The sequence below is a fragment of the Peromyscus eremicus genome, chromosome 7, assembly GCF_949786415.1.
Source record: "Peromyscus eremicus chromosome 7, PerEre_H2_v1, whole genome shotgun sequence".
NCBI lineage: Eukaryota > Metazoa > Chordata > Mammalia > Rodentia > Cricetidae > Peromyscus > Peromyscus eremicus.
In genome coordinates, this window is record NC_081422.1 from 107,892,201 (window position 1) to 107,910,421 (window position 18,221).

The 18,221-nt window shown below is 49.4% G+C and overlaps 2 protein-coding genes across 2 annotated transcripts in view; both read left to right on the forward strand.

The window, feature by feature from the left end:
* The first annotated feature begins 5,321 nt into the window (after nucleotides 1-5,321).
* Glb1 (galactosidase beta 1) overlaps nucleotides 5,322-18,221 on the forward strand; it is a 74,491-nt gene continuing 61,591 nt past the window's right edge. Inside the window, exon 1 of the mRNA XM_059268811.1 lies at nucleotides 5,322-5,481. Coding sequence (XP_059124794.1) covers nucleotides 5,407-5,481 — 75 coding nt within the window. The 5' untranslated portion in view covers nucleotides 5,322-5,406. The remainder of the gene's footprint in view (nucleotides 5,482-18,221) is intronic.
* Nucleotides 6,150-10,438, forward strand: Tmppe (transmembrane protein with metallophosphoesterase domain). Its single transcript, XM_059268812.1, has 2 exons — nucleotides 6,150-6,267; nucleotides 8,151-10,438. The coding sequence occupies exon 2, from the start codon at nucleotides 8,262-8,264 to the stop codon at nucleotides 9,603-9,605; it is 1,344 nt and encodes a 447-aa protein (XP_059124795.1). The 5' UTR covers nucleotides 6,150-6,267; nucleotides 8,151-8,261; the 3' UTR covers nucleotides 9,606-10,438.

An 18,221-nucleotide genomic window follows, 5' to 3' on the forward strand; every position in this document is an offset into this window, starting at 1 on the left:
GCACAGTCATCTGAAGGGTCCAAGAAAAGGGGGACTATGTGGGGGCCCACAGAGACTCCAGCTTTTGGGTTGTTTTCGTCTTGACTCAAAGTCAGAGATTCTGAGCTTGTTTCCCCCTGCAAGGTTGCATAATAGGATGTTCTGGCCAAAGGCATGGTTACCAGGCATCTTATACTTCAAGGTCTATTTCAGGATGCTTTGCCATAAGACATGGTCACCAGATGTCTTGAGTACTAAGGAGATGTTTACACATGACTGTACTTTGTGCCTTGAACTGTGATGTCCTTGAAAGGGAGAGGTCTTTTTGCCCCCCTTGCCTTGGGTATATAAAGGCTGTGAGTAATAAGCTCAGGTGTCTGTGGTATTGACCCAGAGCCCTCCTGAAGCTATCCTGTGTCTCTGTCTTTTTCTTCATCTACATCTATATCTCATAGCTATCATTTCCCAATTCCACACTCCTCCCTTTAGAACCGTTCGACAGGTTGAGCGGGACACAACAGCCACTTCTGTCTCCTCTCTGTCCAGGGGCAGTCCTTTGTCATCTGGGACAAATATCCCTGCTACTTCTCCCTGTTCCCTTCCCCTTCTTCCTCGGCCTCTGTCTCTTGTCTTTGTCCCTTATCCCTGCCCTCTGTTCCTCTGGGGCAAATAAATCTCCTTTGTGCTAAGAACTTGGTCTGTGAATTTGGTCTTGGAGATCCTGGGCTGATATTTTTCCTTTCAGTGGGGCCAGAAAGATGGCTCACTAGGTAAAGTCACCCTGACAACGTGAGTTTGATCCCTGTGACCCACATGGTAGAAGAGGAGAACTCACTACTGCAAGTTGTTCTCTGACCTCCACATGTTCATTTTGGCATGTATGCACCCCCCACATACACATATACACACATCGATGCATAAATATAATAATGTGGGGTGTTTTTTTTAGAAAAGGGGGCTGGAGAGAGCTCAATGTGGGGGACCAGCCCCCACACTATTTTTTTACCCCAGGGACTCTTGAGAAATGAGGAATAAGAAACTTAGAAACAAAGAAGGGAAAGAAACAGAGAAAACACAGGATAGACTCGAGTGGGCCTGGATCCTTATCCACCGGCCCAGAACGTCATTCCAAAGGTCTATTTATAACAATGCCAAGAGGTGGAGCAAAAGACCTCCCCCTTGCTAGTTAGACCCTTACAAACACCTGGTACCCAGGCCCATGGTCCAATCAACCTCTTATGCAGCACTGCTTGGGACAGCCACTAGGAAACCTAGTGGGCTACAACACCTCAGCCTTTGAAAGCTCTGGCTACCCATTGCCACTGTCGCACACCAGAACAGGATGACAAACCCTTATTGCCCAAACACTGTATCCTCTAGTTGCAGGGCACAGAGACTGGGCAGAGCTGGAGGCCTCCTTCCTGATAGCTGGCATACATAGTACCAGAAGGCATGATGCAGACTGCCCAGAAAGAATTGTTGCTGTCAGTCCTGCTCAGTTCTGGATCCCACTTAGCACATTACTGACACGTGAGCACGATATTTATTCTACTTGCAGTACTGTCCTGACAGTTATAGGTACAACCAACTACTTTCTGGCTGGATTTAAGACTCCACCCACTCCAGAGGTGAAAACTCAAGTTTGGTACTATACGTACCAAACCCTGTGGCTGGCTAGTTGTAGGCACCAGGGGGAGGCTAAGGTTGTTCTTTTGGTAAGTAGACGCGTGTTTGTGTTTACATCCATATAGGACTTTTCAGCTGAGGTCCAGGAAATCTCTTTTCTGGGATGGGTGGAGGTAACCATGGAGAGGTGACCACAGAGACTGATAACCAGTCAAGCTGGTGGGAATAAGCAAGCAGCTGTTGTTTTGGTATAATGTCCCAGTGCTTAGAAAAGAATCATATCTACATCACTCCTTCAAAGACTGAACATGGCTGAAGAGGCGGTAGAAAGAATTTAAGAGCTGGAGGAAGGGGTGGAGGGTTGTGGTGTCACCGTTTCCTTCTCAAATGATGTGACTGTCATCAGGAAGCAGAAGTTGCGGAGGGGACCAAACAATACTTGGGTCTTGCAGCCATGGAACAAAATAAGCAAAGCAATGACAGCCAGCTGTAATGTGGTAGTCATGGGTCTGGAGACAGGGTCACCAGACCCTCACCTGGGATTCCTGTCACCATTCCTCCCTGCACCCATCTGCTGATGATCTTGGGGAACGCTAGGTGTACAAGAAGAGGAAGGTTGAGGGGTCAAGACCTCGTGACACATGCCTCAACCATATGTGGGTGACATGTTTCTCTAATGCAACTACTATTGAGTCACCCAGGCTCCTGTAATTAACCCCAGTAAAATCAATGATCTACCAAGCTGGACTTGGATGGAACCATTTCTTTCCACAGGTCATCAGGCTTTCACAGCCTTAACCTGCTGCACCATCCCCCTGAACCCAAGAAAAATTTATTCTTGCACATTAAAATTTGAAGGAAGAAGCTGGGTGGTGGCCGTGGCGGCACACGCCTTTAATCCCAGCACTCTGGAGGCAGAGCCAGGCAGACCTCTGAGTTCGAGACCAGCCTGGTCTACAGGGTGAGTTCTAGGACAGCCAGGGCTACACAGAGAAATCCTGTCTTGAAAGAAAAAAAAAAAATGAAGACTTTCAATCTATCTGGCCCTAAGTAGAGCATACAATTATGAGCATGCAGCCAGTGTGCAAGTGAGGGGCTTAGAGACATCAGGTCTAGGGATGTTTATCCAAAGTGGCAGGTAACCCAAGCTAGCCTCTTATTTGTGGCAATCTTCCTGCCTCAGTCCCTGGAGCGTTATAATTACAAGGGTGAGCTGCTGTGGGATGGTCTGTATGTCAAATTGCTCTGATTGGTCAATAAATAAAACACTGATTGGCAGGTGGCTAGGCAGGAAGTATAGGTGGGACTAACAGAGAGGAGAAAAGAAAGAACAGGAAGGCAGAAGAAGACACTGCCAGCCGCCGCCATGACAAGCAGCATGTAAAGATGCCGGTAAGCCACGAGCCACGTGGCAAGGTATAGATTAATGGAAATGGATTAATTTAAGATATAAGAACAGTTAGCAAGAAGCCTGACACGGCCATACAGTTTGTAAGCAATGTAAGTCTCTGTGTTTACTTGGTTGGGTCTGAGCAGCTGTGGGACTGGCAGGTGACAGAGATTTGTCCTGACTGTGGGCCAGGCAGGAAAACTCTAGCTATAGTGAGCCACCCCAATACCCCCAGTATAGAACTAACCATAATGGTCAAACTGGGGGTCCAGGTGAGAAAATGGCATGAGGACTTTAAAGTCTCATATGTCAATAACATAATTTAACGACACATTTATTTATCAAAATAGAATGTGAGAGTGGACATGGTGGTACACACCTTTAATCTTAGTATTTGGGAGGCAGAGGCAGGCAGATCTCTGTAATTCAAGACTATGGTGATATGTTGTATATGCTTTAACAAATAAAGCTTGTCTGAAGATCAGAGAGCAGAGCCAGCCACAGAGTTAGCCATAGAGGCCAGGCAGTGGTGGCTCACACCTTTAATCCCAGCACTAGGAAGGTTGAGACAGGAAGTGATATGGCTGGGCAGAGAAAGGAATATAAGGCCAGAGGAGACAGGAGATGTGAGGGGGCTCTTTAGGCTGAGGGATCAGAGTCATTCAGTCTAAGTATTCATGGAGACAGGATCTTCCCCTTTTGGCTGAGGAGTTGGTGAGGTAGGAAATGACTATGGCTCGTTTCCTCTGATCTTTCAGCATTTACCCCATATCTGACTCCAGGTTTTTATTATAAGACCAATTAGTATTCGTGCAACACAAGACCAGTCTGTTCTACATAGAGAGTTCTGGGGCAGCCAGAGCTACATAATAGAAACCCTGTCTTATAAAGCCAAAACAACAACAAAACTGTTGTAAGTTTGAGTACAGTCTGTACTACTTGAGATCCTGTTTTTAAAAGCTTAAATTAGGGGCTAGAGAGATGGCTCAGAGATTAAGAGCACTGGCTGCTCTTCCAGAGGACCTGAGTTCAATTCCCAGCAGCCACATGGTGGCTCACAACTGTCTGTAACTACAGTTCCTAACACTCTTACACAGGCATACATATGCAGGCAAAACACCAATGCACATAAAAAGTAAATGAATAAATATTCTAAAAAAGGCCGGGTTGTGGTGGCACATGGCTCTAATTCCAGAACTTGGGAGGCAGAGGCAGGTGGATCTCTGTGAGTTTGAGGCCAGCCTGGACTACAGAGTGAGTTCCAGGATAGCCAGGACTGTTTCACAGAGAAACCGTGTCTCAACCCCCCACCCCCAAAAACAGTTTTATTTATTTATTCGTATATTATATGTATATAGTGTATATTTGTGTGTATATGTTCATGTATGTATTTGTGTGTGTCCGTGTGTGTGCCATGATGTACATGTGGAGATCAGAGGATAGTGAGAAGCTGACTCAGAAAAATAAAAAATAGATAAATAAATAAGAGAAAACAAAGAAATAAAGAAATGAACAAAATAGGGATTTAGGGGTATGGTCCAATAGTAGAGTACTTGCTTGGTATTAATGAGGACCTGTGAACTGCAAAAGTAAATAAAATAGATAAATAAAAATGAAACAATGCCTGAAATAAATGAATATTGTTATAGATGACAACCCATTAAAGCTGGAAAACCTTAAGTATGTATATTTAAATCAACCTCACTTAAACCAGAGGTGGCGGCACATGACTGTAATTCCAGCACTCAGGAGGCAGTAGACCAGAAGTTAACTGTGGGAAGTGCTGCTGTTCTTTCTCACCACTAAAATTCAAGGCAGCCTGAGGCTGGCAGTTCAAAATAACTTCCCCATAGCTGAGTCACACTTACAATCCCTCAATAACCTAGCGCAGCGCTTCTCCAACTTTAGCATGCACTGAAACTCAGAGCTGGGTCCTGTCCTAGAATCTGTGTTTCGAGGACCCATTCCCCAAATTTGAGTGGCCTGGCTTGTGGACCACACCTTGTGAGCATCAGACCACGTGCTAGGGAGCGTTTACGGGGCTAGGCTTCTACTGCTGGGGGCAGTGGGGATTGGCTGTTTCCCTGCTCAGTTCTTTCTCGGTAGCCGGGACAGCCTGAAGGCCCCGGTGGATGACCAGCCCCTGCGCTTACTCAAGGCTGATTTAGGGGAACCGCCATTCCGGAGGGACGTGCAGATGCGGGCCATGATTAAACAACAGCTGCTCCGGAGTCACGTGGCCGGGAGAGGCTGGGTCTCCGCTCCGAGCCCAGAGCCCCGGGGCGGGGTGGGGCGGGGCGGGAGGCGGGTCCTGCCGGGGCGGGTCCTGGCTGAGGGTCCTCAGGCCCGGAGGTGGAGCGGCTGGCCAGAGTGCCCACGGCCGAGTGGAGCGGTTCCACCCGATCGCCGTCATGCTCCGGGTCCCGCTGTGCACGCTGCTCCTGCTACTGGCGCCGCCCCGGCTGGGCGCTGCGCAAGGCGTCCATGTAAGTCTTCGGTGCCACCGCGCGGGGACGCTCCGCCGCTGGGAAGCGGCCAGAGGCCCAGAGAAGCCGCGGCTCTGCACAGCGGGAATCCGGGGGACCCTCAGTCACCCTTCGGAGCAGGCGGGCCGCCGAGGCGCAGGCAGTGGCCAGGCCTCCCTTAGGGGGCGGGCCGGCCGGCGGGGCGCGCGTCCTTCCTGGTTGCTGGCGCGCTAGGGTTCCACTGCGGCGGTGCCCTGCGCGCAGACTTGCTTCCTCGTTTGTGCAGCGCGTTCGGGGGTTAGCTGAGGGGCGCCCGCTCCTTTCCAGCTTCGGTTTCTGGGGAGAGGGGCTCCAGGCTGCGCGGGGTTGCGGGAGGGCTCCTCGGGCCGTGGCGTGGGGCGCGATCCTTGCGGAGTTCGGGCTTCACGGAGCGCTCCGGAAGGAGAAAAATGGGGTCAGGAGAGGCTCCTGCATTGGGGTCACAGGAATATTTGTATTAGGGGACATCGCCCTTCTCAAACATCTTGTCCGCTTCTTGCTAGCCACCTGCTGGATGCTTTTAGTTTGGGGTGTTCATCGCCTTTCTGGAAGCCTTTCCTTTTAGAGTTGAGGGTGGGAAAAAGCAAACTGCCCCAGGCGAGATCTCCGGGGGCGGGGAGCGGGGAAGAGGGGGGCTGAGGTGCGTTGGACACGGCCGCTGGAGAGGTTCGCACCTGTGAAGGCGACAGTGCGTAGTGGATCACAGCTGCTGCTGCTTTGCATTTTGAGCGAATCAGCTTGGGGTCCTCCAGATGGACTGAGTCGGGGGTAAGTTAACGTACAAGTTAGTAGACTTTAAGCCTTACAACTTGCAAAAATTACGCTCTTGGAAATGGCACACGTTTATCTAAAACCAGAGTTGAAACTTTTAAGTTTTTGGAAAAGAGTTGCTGAGAATGCTTTCATTTAAGGAAAGAGTTATTGCAAATTGAGTGCCTGCTGCTCCGTCTGAGCTTGCCATCCTTGAGAACCAATGGGCAGAGGCTCATGGGAGCAGGTAGGGTAGAGGGCAGACAGGGACCCATAATTCCTTCAGTATCAGTATGGAGAGGAAGAGACAAGGGTTTATGGAGGTCATTGGCCTGGTGTAATTCGTTAGGTAAGAAGTAGGAGGGGCCCTGCAGAGGTTGCTGTCTCATCGAGAATATAAGTACCATCTTGAGCCTTTAGACTAGGGTCAAAGAGAGATACCAGTCGACTACAGCTTTCCATTGTTTTTTGTTTGCATCTGCAACATTAACTCTCCAACTTTAGTCCTAGATGAAAAGTTAAAATGCGTGCTTTCTTTTTTCTGTTTTTTCAAGACAAGGTTTCTCTGTATAGCCCTGACTGTCCTGGAACTCACTCTGTAGACCAGGCTGGCCTCAAACTCAGAGATCTGCCTGGCTCCACCTCCCAGAGTGCGGGGATTAAAGAGGGCAGCACCAGCAGCCAGCCATAATAAACCGGGCTGGAGAGATGGCCCAGCAGTTAAGAGCACTGACTGCTCTTCCAGAGGACCCCGGTTCAATTCCCAGCAACCACATGGCAGCTCACAACTGTCTGAAATTCTAGTTCCAGGGGATTTGACACCTTCACACCAATGTATATAAAATAAAGTTAAAAAAGAAGGAAAAAATAGTCATAAACCAATTGCACAAAATACATTGTATGAAAAAGAAATGTCTCAGAATTTTCAGACAGAGTTGTAGTTACATTAAGATAAGTCCGTTCTTTTGTTTTTAATGACAAGGTCTCATGAAGCCCAAGGTGACCTCTAACTTGGCATGTAGTCAAACATAGCCTTGAGCTTCTGACCCTCCTGCCTTTACCTCTCAGGTGCTGGGGATATAGTTGGGTACTGTCGTGCCTGTTTATGTAGTGTGGAGGGTGGAACGCAGGCCTTTGCTCATGCTAAGTACTCTACCAACTCAGCTACACCCCAGCCCCAGAAGTCAGCTTTTTATGTTGACCTTTGCAGTCTGCAGTGAACTCACGTGTTGGTAGTCTTTGAAAAACTCTATTGTACACTCACAGGAAGAGTGAGAATGGAAAGACAGTGACGTTTAATATTGTTTCGAAAAGAGTTTTGACTTAGGGAGAGATTTTCCCTAGACTTCATGCTGAGAGCTGGTAATTTAGAGTGTTTTTCCTATTATTAAAAAAAGGAAACAATTCATACCCATTGAGGGGGACCTTTAAACATACGAAACACTGTTAGGACGATGAGCACTGAGGCTGGAGATGTAGCCTGCCTGATAGAGTGCCTGCCTAGCGTTCATGAAGCCTGGGATTCCATCCTCAGAACCACGTAAACCAACCGCCCATGGCAGAGCGCACCTATAATCCCAGCACTTGTTAGGTGGAGGCAGGAGGATTGGCAATTCAAGATATACTTGGCTACATTGTGAATTCAAGGCCAGCCTAGCCTACGTGAGACCTGTCGTAAAAAAGAATAAAAAGAAGGAAAGAACAAAATAAAACTATCCATCACGCATCACGCCATGATTGCGGTGTATTTTAATAATAAAGCATAGCAACCAACTGATAATCTAGTGGCTTGGATTTGAGGCAGGTTGGAGCTGTGTAAGTGGTCTGTGGGCTTTTATTGGATGGGGATAAGGATACTTTAATATCTGTCCCACAAAGCTGATGCCAGTTCCTGGTTGCAGGCGGAGCTCATCTGGAAGTCTCTCATTGGCCACTGTCCTTTCTAAAGAAGTCACTTGCCTTCCCGAGTCTGCCTGCCCTGAGCTGCTGGGGACTCTCTGGGAGCTGAGAGAATGGTACTCTTCAGGCAGCTGTCCCCGGGGTCCAAGGCTGCCCTGGCTGCAGCCACTGTCTTCGTGTCCATGATCCTCTCCCGCTCCTTTCTGGCTGAGACCCTTGAGCTCCAGGCCTGGCGCTGGCTGTTTCGCTTGCAGATGGTCCTGTTTGTCAACTCCCTCATGCTCATTGGTTCCTTGTACATCTGGCGGAGCACAGTGAGCAACCTCAGCCATTCCCCTGCCGTGGGATCCACCTGTTTCCAGCTTTGGAAGCTGGTTGTCGTGGCGTTTCTGGCCCTGGCACATTCCAGTTTCTTCACCATGCTCTTCTTGGTGGCCGAGGAACCCTATGTGTTTTCTTTAGCAGCCTACTCCTGCCTGGGTGCTTACATTATTATGGTTTTCTTCCTCTGTATCTTGAACGCCATGGAGCAGGCCTACCAGTTCTTAGCCTGGCGCACTGGTAGGGTGGTGGGCAGCCTTGACAAGACAAGGTACCTGGTGCTCAGGCCTGCCCTGGCAGTGGCGGTGACGGCCGTACTCAGTACCATTGGCCTTCTGAATGCTGCCCAGCCCCCAGTGGTGAAAACCGTGGAGGTACCCATCCATCAGCTACCCCCCTCTATGAATAACCTCAAGATTGTGCTCCTTTCGGACATTCACTTGGGGCCCACAGTGGGCAGAACCAAGATGGAGATGTTTGTGAGGATGGTGAACAGGCTAGAGCCGGACATCACCGTGATCGTGGGTGACCTCTCCGATTCGGAAGCCTCCACCCTGCAGACGGCAGTTGCTCCTTTGGGCCAGCTCCGTGCCCGTCTTGGCACCTACTTCGTCACGGGTAATCACGAATACTACACGTCGGATGTCAGCAACTGGTTCGCACTGCTAGAATCCTTGCATGTCCGACCTCTGCATAATGAGAACGTGAAGATTTCTGCCCCCAGGGACCAGGACGGTGGTGGGGCTGATAAAGAGTGGGTCTGCTTGGCGGGCGTAGACGACATAGAAGCAGACGTCCTTCACTACGCCGGCCACGGCATGGACCTTGACAAAGCTCTGGAGGGCTGCAGCCCAGACAGCGCCACCATCTTGCTGGCTCACCAGCCTCTGGCTGCCAAGAGAGCCCTCCAGGCTCGGCCAGATATCAACTTAATTCTTTCTGGGCACACTCATGCAGGGCAGATCTTCCCCTGGAATGTCGCAGCCTATCTCCTGAACCCTTTCTTTGCTGGACTCTACCAAGTAGGCCAGACTACATTTGTGTATGTCAGTCCAGGCACAGCCTACTATGGGATACCCATGAGGTTGGGGAGCAGGGCGGAAATCACAGAACTCATCCTGTGGCGGGCTCCCTAAGCCTGCCCCAGTGGCCCTTCCCGCCTTGTCCTTACCCAACACCTTTGTCCGTCTCCTGCTCCGGCCTAGTCCTGCCAGCACCCCTTTGGCCACAGCCTGCTGGGAACAGCGATTTGCAAGGGAACCGGCTGCCTAACAAGTTCAGGCTGATTAAACTCTTCAGATAATCAGTTGCTTTTTGGTAGTACACCTGTGAGTCCACTCGGCCACATAAATGCGAACACACGTTTGTTTTCCAGCCTGCTGTAGGGGAGAGGCTCTTTTGTAGAGGGTTGGGTGGTTGGAAAGGACACCTCTGAGTTCAAACTCAGGGAGAGGCAGGAACACTTGTCTCCTGTGGGTTTAACCCTGGTTAGGACTTGGGTGGGTTCTGAAATTTCTTGATCTAGAGACAGTTGGTCTGGGCATGGACCATGTTGAGAGGTCAGTTGAGATGGGTGCCATCCCTCTGCTTGCTGGAGGGCTGTATCCCTTTCCCCCTTGGTTCAGTCAAGGTCACCTTTATTGAGGACATCAGTAGAACCCATGAGAGCATGGGGCCCTTCCTGTCTTGACCTTGAGGGGTGCTGATTGCTGGGCTTGGTGGCTGTAGAAGAAGTCATGGGAATCGTGGTAGGTGACGGCTCTAGTCTCTTCATATCTAGGCGGCTCTGAATCCTGGTTCTGTGTCGTCTTTGGATGTTTTCTGTGTTCAGGGGTGAGGAAACAACACTGACGTGATGAGGTATGTCTCAAGGCTGAGAGTGTGGTGCAGAGACAGAGCACTTGCCTAGGAGGTGCCCGACTTTGAGTTCCAACCCAGCATCACAAAACAAAACTTGTAAGGTAGAGAGAGAGAGTGTGTGTGTGTGTGTGTACACTTACATGTGAAGGGATGCTAAGTCCTTCTGAAAGGTCATTTTATGGCCTGATGGTTAAGTAGCTTTATTGGTCATGGTGAGTGCAGGATCTTAGTACAGATAAACAAGGCCTTAGAAGCCCATGCTCCCTCAGAGTGGTTTGCTTGTTAGAGGCCGGCTTCAGTTCACTCATAGCTGGATGGAGTGAGGCCTCTGAGAGTTGCTAGTGGCAGGAGGCCATCTGTCACAGTTGGATGACTCAGGAGATTAGAGCCCCCTCCCCATCACCCCAGGTTTGCACCTGAGCTTCTGGTGAGAGGCTGAGGTTTCTTGTCTACCCATAGGAAAGCTGAAGTTGATATGACTGTGGTCTACCTCTGCCCCTGCACGTTCCCCCAGGCCCTGGCTCTGGAATGACAGGACTGGCCACCTGGCTAGGGGGGTGGGGGGAAGACGATGCACACGGGTGGACTCTAATCCGTCTACCTTGGCCTCTGGCAACAGAGGCATAGGGTCATCCCTAGGGCTTCTAAACCCACAAGAAAAACAAAGGGGAGCTGGAGAGATGATGGCTCAGGGGTTAAGAGCACTGGCTGCTCTTCCAGAGGACCCGAGTTCAATTCCCAGCACCCACATGGTGGTCCACAACCATCTATAGTGAGGTCTGGAGTCCTCTTCTGGCCTGCAGGCAGAACACTATACATAATAAATAAATCTTAAAGAAAGAAAGAAAAGCAAAAGGAGCTATCTTGTGCAATGTCTGCAGATTGTTGGTCTAGCCTTTGCCAGAGGCGAGAGAGACTTTGCCCTTTTTATATCAGAAAGCTTCTCTTAGGAAAAGGCCTCATTGAGATGTGTTGAGGAACATCTGAGAAGCTTAGATTCAGGGCCTGGAGTTCTGTGGAGGGAGGCCCAGGTACCCTCTGCCTGGAGAGGGGCTTCCTGCTGCTTATGAGGGAGGGCTGATGTCTGGCAGTGACATGTCCTCCTTAGATCCCTGGCTTCCATCAGCCCCGAAATGGGTGTAATTCTTGAATATACCTCAAGGCTGCTTTGGCTGGGAAAATGTGACTGTGCCCATAGTCGGCCCTTAGTGTTAGGTTCACATCAGTGCTAATCAGAGACCTGCTAAGGAGTGTGCCTGGAGAGTCTCTGGAGCAGCCAGGCATGGGAATTGTCAGTGAGTGGCGTGATGCCCTTCAGCAGAGACCGGATGTCCATGTGATACCTGCTGAGAGCCTCCTTCCTGTTGTGTGCCTGAGTTTCCTATGCGCACTCTGCTTTGTAGATGGGGGTTCTTCATCTTCTTGTCCTTCTGGTGTGATGGGGTCTGGGGGGTGCAGGAGACTACTCACACACTCTTGTTTCCCAGTAGATAAGGTATTGGCAGAGGGCCATACAGTTTAAAAAAAAAAAATGCATGCCTGTCATCCCCAGCACTCAGCGGGTGGAGACAGGACATTCCGAGTTCAAAGCTACTGGTGAGTTAGTGAGTGTGAGGCCATCTTGGGCTACATGAGACCCTGTCTTGAAAAAAAGAGAGAGAGAAATAGCTTTGTCTGGAAACTGGCAGTCTCGTCCCCTCTTACCTTGTACAGGATTTCAGTGAACTGGGAGAGACTTTGTAGAAACCACGATGTATTGATGGGATTCTGGGAGAGACCACTACTCAGCCCCTAGCTCTCCCACACCCTCCTGGACACCTCTCCCACCTGCCACCCTCTGGCCTCAGGAAGGTCACTTTCTCCAGTGTTGCCCATTTCTGGTTTCTCAACCCCTTTCGGCCTTCCTGTTCTGCTTTGCTTTGGGTCTCCCCAGACGGAGTTGACATCTTTTCACTCCTGATGCCACGGGGAGCCCTTGGACTCCGGACTCCTGCCTCTCCGGTTATGTTTACTGGTTCCTTGACCTCTGGATCTGTCTCTTCAGGGCCCTGGGCTTGATGAAGTTGGCTTTGGCGTCCTGGGTCTCTCGTGTTTGATACTGTCATATTGTCATCCGTGTGCATGGCATTCATTCTGTTGTTTTTATTTTTGAGACGGGTCTTGCTGTGTGTACCAGTTGGTCTTCAGCTTACAGTCATCCTCCTGCCTCTGCCTCCCAAGTGCCGCATGCCAGGCGTGTGTCACCACACCTGGCCCCTTCATCCCCTCTGAACTGTTTTACCAAATACTTTTCTATGAACCGGTGTGGGTTGGGTTACAACTCAGTGGTGGGGAGCTTGCCTTGCAAGTGTGAGGCCCTAGGCTCAGTCTCAGGACCGTGACAGAAAGGAAAAACGGTGATCAGAGCCAGTGAGGTGGCTCGGGATGACATCCCCACCAAACCTGACTCCACAGAGCTGTCCTCGGACCTCCCCGTGTATGCGGCACCAAGTGTGTGCCCACACTCACACACAGATCACATAGCACACGCGCGATCATACGAATAGAGTCTCTGAAGAGACGAGACTGCCTGCTCTTCTGAAATCGTGTATAGAAGGGAAACGGCTGTTCTGTTCTCGGCTCTCTCTCTCTCCTCCTACTTCGGTCTTAGTAGAGCGTTTGCTCCTTCATGCCTCTGGGTTATCCAGCCTGTTGGCATGGAGGTGTTCATGGAATTCCCTTCTCCTTTCTTCCCTGCCTGGGTCTCACTAAGGAGCCAGCTGCTCCGGAAGTCATACTCTTCCTGCCTCAGCCCCCTGACTCGGGATTGCAGACATGTGCCTCCATGTCCATCCCCTTACAGTCGTCTTTATTTCTGTGGTACCAATTGTAGTGCTCGCTCCTTCCTTTCTGAGTTCGGTTGTTGGAGTGTAGCTAAGGGTCAGTTGATTGTGCCGTTGCCAAATATCTATTTTGCTTATTCTTTGTGCGGTTTTTTTCTGGCTCCTATTTCATTGATCTCTGTTCTTTTGTTTTGGTTTCGTTGTTGTGATTGTTGTTTTTTGTTTGTTTGTTTTGGAGACAGGGTCTCAATATGTATCCCTGGCTGGCCTGGAACTCACTACATAGACCAGGCTGTCCTGGAACTCAAGGAGAGCCTTCTGCCTCTGCCTCCTGAGTGCTGGGATCAAATGTGTGCATGCCCAGTTCCTTCTCTAATTTCTCAAGAAGCTGTCTTTTTACAGTTTTCTTTGGTTTGAATCCAAGTCTGAAAAAGTTCCATATGTCATGCGTGCTGTGTCTAAGTGTGTGACATTCCCCGTACACACGCATGCACAAAGAAGTAAGTGAAAATAATTAAGTACATCTTTAGTTAATGTGTATTTTAACGTGTGTGTGTGTGTGTGTGTGTGTGTGTGTGTGTGTGTGTTGCTAATGTAGAGGTCAGAGGTCAGCTTGCAGGCGCTAGTTCTCTCCTACCATGTGGGTCTCCGGGATCGAACTCACATTGTACAGCTTGGTGCCAAGTGCCTTTACTCAGCTTTTTTTTTTTTTTTTTTTAGATTTATTTTTATTTTTAATCATGTGTAGCTCTTTGTGTCTTACATGTGGGTGTGTTGTGTGCACATGCGTGCAGGTGCCTCAGGAAGCCAAAGGCCTGGAGCTGGAGTTAGAGATGGTTGTGAGTTGCCTGACTTGGGTCCTCTGAACCACTGAGCCGTCTCTCCAGCTTCCTGGTTTTATTTGTTTTATTTGATTTTGGGTTTATTGAGACAGGGTTTCTCTGTGTAGCCCTGGCTGTTCTGGAACTCACTCTATAGACCAGGCTGGCCTCGAACTCACAGAGATCCACCTGCCTCTGCCTCCCCAGTGCTGGGATTAAAGGCGTCACCATAACCGCCCAGCTTTTTTTTTTTTTTTTTAAACTGTATGTTTGTCTTTTTATTTTTCCTTGAGATAAAGGGACAGAATTAAGCTGATTACTGGTCAGGAGTGCAGGAGGCTGAGGATCCAGACACAAAGTGCTCACTGCTCTCCGTGTCCTCTGCTCACCTCTGCCTGTCCCATGGCACTGCCCTCTTTTTAGCCAGACCTTTGAAATGGGGAAAAAAAAAAAGTTTTTAACACAAGACATCTATGAATAAACAAAATTAATAAGCAGGGATGTGGGGCAGAGCAAGTATCCGTAAATTTGTCCCTCGGGGTATTAACTGTCACCATGACCTCAGTTGCTGTGTTTCTTCAGCCTGTCCAGGCTGTACTGGCCACAGCAGCCTCTGGGTTTCAGGTCATCAGGAATCGCCCTTGGCTTTCTCTGTGATATGTGACCGTAAGGGACTGTAGAGGCCATAGCTGTGCAGAGCCCTCCCAGCCTCCTCACCCTCTTTCCAGTGCCCTGGGTTGCTAGTGGACAGCTGGGTTTTTCCACCCTGGGGCTGGGGGGAACTGACAGGGCTTGTGGAGACCCATTGGATAGGAATTTCCCAGCTTTCTCCAAAAGTTCATAACGACCCTTAACCTGTGACATCACCATGCTGCTTTTACTCTTTGTTCAAGTCCAGGAATGTGCATAAGGGATGCAGATATATTTATTTTTAGCACTGAGGACTAGAACTCTTGGGGGAGATGTTCAAGTTACCCATTGACGCCTGTACTGTTATAGTTAATGTTTTATTTTTTTAAGATTCTTAGAGCTGAAAAAAATCACACTGGTCAGCATTAGACTCTTGAGAAGTACTTGGTCAAAGGGTATTTTGTGCTGCCTTTTTTTTTTTAAACCTCCAATATTATATGCATTGTGTGTATAGTGGGGGTGGGGACTTGAGGGGCCCTGAACATCCAGTACGGCTGCTCAGAATTAATGTTTTCTGTTCCTATGGCTGTATACTTTGTAAACACTGTTGCCACCACACCCTGCAAGTGTGAAATAAAAATGTATCGATCATGATGCCATTTCAGTGTCCAGTCATTCAGAAGGGCTTGAACTGTACACTGGACAAGTCTGAGGGGTTGGTTAATCACCAGAAGCTAGCTCCCTGTCTTTCCTTTTCCTCTTTTGCTTTCTTCCTCCTCCTCCTCCTCCTCCTCCTCCTCCTCCTCCTTCCTCCCCTTCCTCTCTCCTCCCCTTCCTCCTTCCTCCCCTCCCCCTTCTGCCTCCTCTTTTAAGAAAGATTTTATTATTTATTTATTTGCATGTGTGTGCCCGTGTGAGTTCATGTGCACCTTGTGTGCAGGAGGCCAGAAGAAGGTGTTGGCTCCTCTAGAGCTGGAGTTAAGGTTGGGTGCTGGGGACTGAACTGGGGCCTCTGGATGGGTGGAAGTGTCCTCTTTACCCCAGAACCACCTCCCCAGCCCTCCTACGATTTTCTGGAAACCTCATGGGTGTCAGTGGTACCATAGCCCAGGAAGTCCAGAGGGAGCTGGCTGCTGAGGGGGATTGCTTTGGAACCACAAGTGGGTTTTCTTTTCCGTGACAGTGAAGGTTAAAAATGACTGTCTGGAGGCTGGCCAGTGGTGGCGCATGCCTCTGATCCCAGCACAAAAAAAAAAAAAAAAAAAAAAAGGAAAAGAAAAGAAAGAAATGACTGTCCTTTGGATTCCCACCTCTGCTATTGGCATTACTGCTCCTTTGAGACCCCTTCTTGGCCCCCTTCCCCGGGTCCGAATAACATGATGATGTTCATGTATTGGACGAGCAGGGCCGTCTGTGGATGTCGGGGGAGTTACTTTTCTTTTTCTTTTTGGTTTTCGAGACATGGTCTCTCTGTGTAGCCCTGGCTGTCCTGGAACCCACTGTGTAGACCAGGCGGGCCTTGAACTCTCAGATCTGCCTGCCTCTGTCTCTGGAGCACTGAGATTAAAAAGGCAGGCGATACCAAGCCTGGCTATGACAAAATGCCCGACAAGTCAGTTTATGTGATGAAGGGTTTATCCTCACTTCTTTAAAATTACTACAGTTTTTTGTATGTGTATGCATGTATGTGCGTGTGCACATGCTACACACATGTGGAGATCACAGGACAACTTTTGGGAGTTCTTTCCACCCTGTGAGTCCTGGGGATCAAGCTCAGGTTGTCAGGCCTGGTGGCAAGTGTCCACCCTCTGTGCCATCTCCCTGGTGCTGTCCTGGCTAACGGTTGAAGGAGATGCAGTCCATCCTGGTGGGGGAGGCATGGTGAGGTATGGTCATGCTGTGTAAGCAATCAGGAAGTGGAGTTGACCTACAAAACCTCAAGACCTGCCCTCAGTGGCGGGCTTTCTCCAGCAAGGGTCTAAATGTTCCACAACCTTCTAAAACAGGATCATCTGGAGACCAGATGTTTGGTTTGGACTCTGTGCCCATGGGTGACATTTTACATTCAAATCGCAACAGGTGTCCTAACAGTCATGCTCTCAGGTGACACAGAGCTGGGCAGTGACTAGCCTGTGGCAGGAGAGGGTGAACACTACTTCCAGTCTGCTCACACAGGCTGCTTTTCTGCCTCTTGAGGGACAGGGTTTGAAAAGATCCCCACGGGGGCAGCATGCCAAGTGCTGGAGGCCTGTTCTCTGTTCTACCATACCCCACACCTGGGATACCCGCTCTCGGAGCCATGCTTAGGTATAAGTAGTCCACTGCTGTCCCCCGTGATGCTTCTGCTGTTAGCTGGGCCCCACAGGTGGGTCAGGTGGAATTCCATGGAGAGGGCCTTTAAACCTTGGTCGAGGACCATGTAGCTGTTCCAGGTTTATCTTAAGGAAGAGTAAAAAGTTCTAGAAGTTTCACTGGATCCATAAAAGCCCTTGTACATGGCGAGGGCTCGCTGGGTGTTGATAAGAAAAACCATTCCAGTTTGGTCCCAGTTTGTATTCCAACAAGAGAAATAACAGGAGGATGCTCTCTTTCCTCCTGGGGTCCACTGGGAGTGACAAGAGAGAATGATGGTGTGTCACATTTCCTAGTATAAATGTTGGTTTAAACTGTGCTGACAGTGTTCCTAAGGCCTGAGGACACAGGTAGGTACCCTAAGTCCCATTGTTGAGGGCTTGAGAATATTGCTTGTGCTAGCGGTCACACTGTAGGGTCCTTCCTTCAGGGGATCCATTCACCTCTCCCTTTAACCACTGTGTCGGGAAACTGACTCAAAGCTGAGAACTGGAAACAGGCATCTCAGTTTTCTAGTGGAAGACAGCCATTGCCTATCTATCTCACCACACGGGGATACTGTGATTTCCAAGACGTTGCCTATCTCACCACACGGGAATTCTGTTGTAGCATGAATCTTAAAGAGTCCTATTAATAAAATCAAACCTGAGGCCAGGTATTGGGGTGAATGCTGGAAGATCAGAGAAGCAGAACAAGACACAGCCACCTCACCTTGCCAGTTCCTCAGCTGATCCTGTTTCCTCAGGACTTATCCAGAATGAATCTCAGCTGAACTGTTGCTCAGAGCCTAAAATCTTAACCAGCCAAATGCTTCTAGTTTCTGGTCTTCATGCCTTATATATCTTTCTGTTTTTGCCATCACTCCCTGGGATTAAAGGCTCGCTTTCTGGGATTAAAGGTATATGTCACCATGCCTGGCTGTTTCCAATGTGGCCTTGAACTCACAGAGATCCAGAGGGATTTCTACCTCTGGAATGCTAGGATTAAAGGTGTGAGTGCCACCATTTTCTAGCCTTTGTATCTAGTGGCTGTTCTGTCTCTGACCCCAGATAAGTTTATTAGGGTGCACAATATTTTGGGGAACATAATACCACCACATACTGTGATTTCCAAGACACTGCCTGGGATCACTACTGGAAATTGGGTCCCTCAGCTTTTGATGTTTACAGTGGTCCCCTTGATAATGCTGGGATCTCGTCATCCCCAGCGATAGAGGGGCCAGTGTCATCACCTTTGGTCATGACTCCTCTCCCGAGGACACTGCCAT